At 32.0% G+C, this 5,643-nt stretch overlaps 1 protein-coding gene across 2 annotated transcripts in view; it reads right to left on the reverse strand.

The window, feature by feature from the left end:
- Positions 1-4,933: 4,933 nt before the first annotated feature.
- LOC100806584 (probable pectin methylesterase CGR2) overlaps positions 4,934-5,643 on the reverse strand; it is a 5,371-nt gene continuing 4,661 nt past the window's right edge. Inside the window, exon 7 of one of the 2 annotated variants that reach the window (XM_003549946.5) lies at positions 4,934-5,206. In XM_003549946.5, the coding sequence (XP_003549994.1) occupies positions 5,054-5,206 (153 nt within the window). In that variant the 3' untranslated portion in view covers positions 4,934-5,053. The remainder of the gene's footprint in view (positions 5,207-5,643) is intronic. The other variant, XR_419105.4, reaches the window with a different exon arrangement.

Raw genomic sequence — 5,643 nt, forward strand, 5'->3', positions numbered from 1 at the left:
GATCGATGTAATTGGATTACAGTTGCATCCAAGTCAATCCACGTTCCACGTTAAAATCAATCCATCACTCACTTAGCTTTTCCATTTGTGCATTTAAATGTGTAATTTTTTGGTTCAACGTGATTTTAATGTTTATCCAAACACATTAGTTGACGCATACATACGCATATACGCTTTCATAGTTTCATCTTATATAAACATGTGATGATTATACAGGAAATCACAAAGCAGCAGTGACCTTGGATATGCACTATACGATATTTTTCATACCCTCCATAAATGAAATATCTCATTAATTTAAATTTTGGCTTGAACCAAATTAAATGAGGACAATCTCTATCTAGAATACGATTGAATTACCCATGAGAAAAACGCATAGGAGTGAGAGAGTTATAATAAAGAGAGATAGAGAGGGGCGAATAAAACAAGAGACCACGTGGTTTGTAGTAATAGAACGTTATTAGATCATGTGAAACCCTCGCTTAAATGCCCCCATAACACCCTCCGAAACCTACATAGACATTAGTCACCGGGACCATTAGAAAGCTAGCCCTAGCTAGTCCACCATGACAACTAACATGAAGCTCACGTTATAAGTCCCATTCTTCACCCTATTGCCAAGAGACACTAACATGGCCCATTTGTTCCCTTCTTTTCAATTTCGTGGGTCCCCCTCGTTCCCTTCTCAATCTTGCTCTTTCCACTTTGCGTATATTGCGTACACATGCATGTATGGGTGAAATGGATCACTGTATATATGTCTAAAGCCAATTAACACATACTCAAATTAATTTGTACAAAATCCGCCATAGATTACGAAAGACGAAATTTTAGACTAGTGGAGTAGAGACTTAATTGAATATAACAGCTTTCAAAATATACCAACATGTTACAAACTCAATTCGATATCTTTAACTAAGGCTTCTTAGATTCATGCACACAAAAAAGTGATTAAACATGTTGTCCAACAGATTAATGTAACATCATGTCATTAGTTTGAGAGAAACTGAACTCAATCTTCTTAATTAAGATCTCAAATTCAAGTAAGAAAAAAATTGATTGAGAGAAAAAATCCTACTAAAATGACTAGTTAAATTACTCAACGCATAAATATATGTGCAACAATGCAGCATCTAGAGTTTGGTTTTCAAATCCGTGGACTTGAATGTCAATTATGGCAAAATTAGCCAGGGTGGAAATTCAACACTGATGATATAATGGGTTCAAAGAAATCTTTCCCTATTTTTTTTTAAAAAAAAAACTTTTGGTCGTACGAGGATTTTACTTTTTTTCATGATCTTTGAGTGACACTAATCGTTACCGCCTCTATCCGAAATAGTTTTTTCTGCCGTTCCAAATCTTGTAATTGTAGTTGTGAATGCATGTGGTTATTCTTCTTAAGGGAATGAGTAGTTGAGGAGTTTGAAGCTCTGACTTAATGATCATAAACAGCAAGTTAAAATAGTTTAGAAATCTATAATTACTACTAATTACTTTGCACTCTCATTAATAATATTGTCTTATAAAAAAATAGGCAGTGTATCATTCTAAATGCAAGACAGGGCAAATGAATATAAAGGAAATTCTCTTCCTATGTGCAAGAAGAAGGAAAGTAATGAACATGTGGTTGATTTAATACATTAACTCATTCTTCTGAATCCAAAGATTGAACATCTCAAACATAAAATTTATAAGGCTGGACATCTAAAAATGGACCAATAACATCTCAATACACGGGTGACTCAATAAGCTCAACCGCATTCAATAAGATATATGATATACTCTGATAAAATTTTATTATAATTTGAATTTTGACCTAACCCCTCTTTACAGCTCTTGAATGGTAATATTTGTGTAGCAGAATTATGGAAATGTTACTATAAAAGTAAAACAGAGTTGAAAAAAAGATAAGGGAGTATACAAGTTATGTAACGTACACTAAAAAAATATTGTGAATTTTCTCCCAAAAATGAGATGTTAAAACACTAATTAATAGAGGAAGTAAGTAGTTCATATGGAAATTAAACTAGCCTCTTCATTTTAATTAATACAACTGAAGGACAACTTTTTCTCATTCTGCCAACTTTTACAGACAAATAAGAAGATATATTTTCGTTTGCCAGTAACCAAATTATTAGCCTTTAATATCCTTAAACAAAAGTAGCTTTACTTTATCTGATAGGTAATCAATCTATCATTTGCAATGTGTTTAGGTTCATAATAATGGCTTTAAAACCATCGCTGAAATGATTATGAAAGTAAACTTGGCTATAATTAAAACATAATATATTTTTTTTTATCGTTAAACTATCCTTTATCATTAATTAGTACTTCTCTTTCAATTTATCACTGTGGGAAAAGGGTTTATCAGTGGGAATAAATGCAGTAGACAAATGGCAGAGTGATAGACTGTTGCAGTTGATGGTGGAGACTTGGATCGATGATAATGCACTTGTTTGATTGAGGTGACATGGGTGGGGAGGAAAATGCACATGGATGCTTTAATAGACATTTGAGTTTGGTAGTTTATAATTTATGTGTTTGATGTTAACCATATCAATTTTTGTGCACTCAGTGTCTTGGTAAGTATTAAATACTTGGATAGTTACTAGTGTGTCATAGACTCATAGTTATATAGATCATTTGTTGAAATATGAACATACAGTACATGATAAACATGCTATAGAAAGTTGAGTTGCATGCGTGGCAAAAGATGAAGAAAATAAAACAATATTTAAAGAAGAACATTGTTGCCTGTTATGTAGAAACAGTTGCATTATGTCAAACCATGATATCAAAATATTGCTAGAATGGTAAAAATTAGTACTTTGTAGAAGAGAAAATGACATCTGAAATCAGGGGAATCATTGCTATAATGTTGCATGTATATATACTGCGCAAAATTTGCTGTTAACTTATCGTATATCAGTTACCAAAAGTAAATAGTTGAAAAAAATGGTTACAGATGTCCAATCAAAGCTGGCAAACATATCTAGTCAAATGTAACACCACGTGAAAGGAAATGTTATTTTCAAAAATTCCAATAACGTTGTACGTTGTTCTAAATATATCCTGTTTCTGAGTCTTATCGATGGATACATATGTATAAAAAATATCAACTAGCTAGAAATGACATGCATTTCATGAAGTGTACGACGTACTCTGATTTCTACATCAACAGTCCATAAGATAATGTATGAAATTAACAGTTAACGCTCTGAAGTACTTCAGTCTGACAAATTATACACACAAAATGTATTCCCCTTAAAATCCACACACAAGAAATTATTGGAGGTTAGCTAAAATGATTAAGATAACTAACTACAGCTTTAAATTGTGCTTACAAAATAATAATTTTCACTAACTTTCTGTTTACAAAACTTTTAAAATATGAAACTAAATAAAGCTTAAAATTATTAATGAAAATATAGAAGAAGAAAAAAAAACAAGTATTTACCATTTGATTTTATCGGATCATTGTCTAAGATTCATTGACTAGATGCCAAATAGTCTATAGCATTATTATATAACTTATATTAAATCTAGAAGACAAGATATATTACGCTTTCTCAATGATTTTGAATTAAATTTCATTTCTTCCTCGCACGACTTAGCCACGAGAACAAAGTCAAAAGGGTACCTAATTAAGTAAACAGTGAATGACCATGAAATGGACTTGGTCTGATTTGTTGAATCCAATTGCTATGTTGTCTCATTGCGTTCTTCCCGTGGGTCATGATTTTAAACTATCATATCAACAAGACAATAGCATGTAGTGTTGGCCTATCAAACATCAAAATTTAAAAGGGTCTCTCTCTCACTTGGTTCCAAAGCAACCTCTGGAGGACAATTATTTGCAGAACTAGTCCAAATCAAAAGAGAAGAAGCCCCACTAAGGGTACGCGTATAGCCTAACTTTGATGTGAATGCATGCAGTCTTCTTCAATTCTTCGGCCCACATTCAACTTCATCATCCCTTGGATCTCCAACATGTAGCCAATTTTGATTTGTTCTCTTCCGAGTCCCTCACTAACGATTAATATAGGAGTGAATTGATATGCATGCAGTGTTGGATTCATTATAATAGGAGTGAATTGATATGCATGCAGTGTTGGATTCATGATAATCATCATTACCGATAAGGTTGGATGAATTAATCTTTCACAATGTGATGAATTAAGATTTAAATTCTTATTAGAAGAAATATTCACATGTGGATTGTCTCCGAAGGAGAAAATATGTGGGAAACCAAAAAAATTAATGATAATAATCATTTTTATAAGTGAGAAGATTATTTTGGGCAACAAACTTGCTTGTGTGCCGACATAGGTATTTTATAAGTGAGAAAATATTTGAAGTGCACAATACACTTATTACTAATTTAAATTAAAGTATTTCATGAACTTAGTTCACTTTAATTTAAAATTAGATAAATAGAGCATCTCTTATTCGCTTTAGATCGAGCTTTTAATTTAAGAATAGGCTTCTATTTACTTTAAGGAAGTACGTATGGAACAAGTTAGAGTCAAATAGAGATACACTATAGGCGATGAATAGAATATTTTGCTTCAGATTCTTTTGTACAAATCACAAAATTAGTCCAATGTCGTGAGAAGCGACTATTCTGCTCAATCTTATTTTTAAAATATGGCTAACAACGTACTTTTAACACATTCATGAAGTCAATCTAAATTTTACATATGATATGGATCCAGTTTTTAATTAATGCTCCTATTTTCTTTCTAGTGAGAATGTGAGATATCACCAAATAATAAAGATTTCAATATTTTATAGTCTGAGAAAATGTTAAATACACCTCTAAGCCACCCAAGAATATTCAGCTAAATTACTTCTAATTTTGTGTGTGTGTGTTTACTGGATTTTGTGTATTCTTTTAGTAAGCAAACATATCTTAATGCTTGTCCATGTCTGGTAAAACAGAATTGCCGGATTGATGACATTTATACTCACATGTTTATATAGGAATACAAAAAAATACAAAATTCTGGATATGGTGAATAATCAATTAATCTAATTCCAAGATATCAAATTATCAATGGTATGAATTGAGGTGGAAAATTTGGCAAGTTGGCTTGTAGGACATCTTCGACGCAGTTTGCTCAAACTTCTTGACAGCAGCTTCATTTTCTTCTAAGCTTGTTTCAGTGAATAATTGTTTCCACCAAGATGAACTCCGCATTTTAGCCTTAACAGATAAAGTAGAATGCTTAATTGCTTATATATAAGTGAGGATAAGAAAATGGTCTTCTAAAACATTATTACTATCATTTATAAGGTGAGCCTTGGCGTGAGACTACAAAGTTGATTTGCTGCCTTGTGATGTGGCAAACAAAGGTTCAAATTCAGGAAGCATTTACTTAATATTATAATGAGCTCTAGGCTAAAAAGACAAATAAAAAATGACCATGAACCAAGATTATTATACGGGTATTCCAGCTAGCTCAATTAGCATTTGTCATTAACAGTTTATTATGCATGTGCTTTGTTGAAGGTTGATTATGTTACGTAGTCCAACTGCTAGAAAATCCTTTTCATGGCAAAATGGTACCAAAATTCGAAGATAATAGTACTTAGCTCCTCTGTATATTTATGTGCTTCTATTTTATCACAATATTAAGTACT

The sequence above is a fragment of the Glycine max genome, chromosome 17, assembly GCF_000004515.6.
Source record: "Glycine max cultivar Williams 82 chromosome 17, Glycine_max_v4.0, whole genome shotgun sequence".
In the NCBI taxonomy this organism is placed as follows: domain Eukaryota; kingdom Viridiplantae; phylum Streptophyta; class Magnoliopsida; order Fabales; family Fabaceae; genus Glycine; species Glycine max.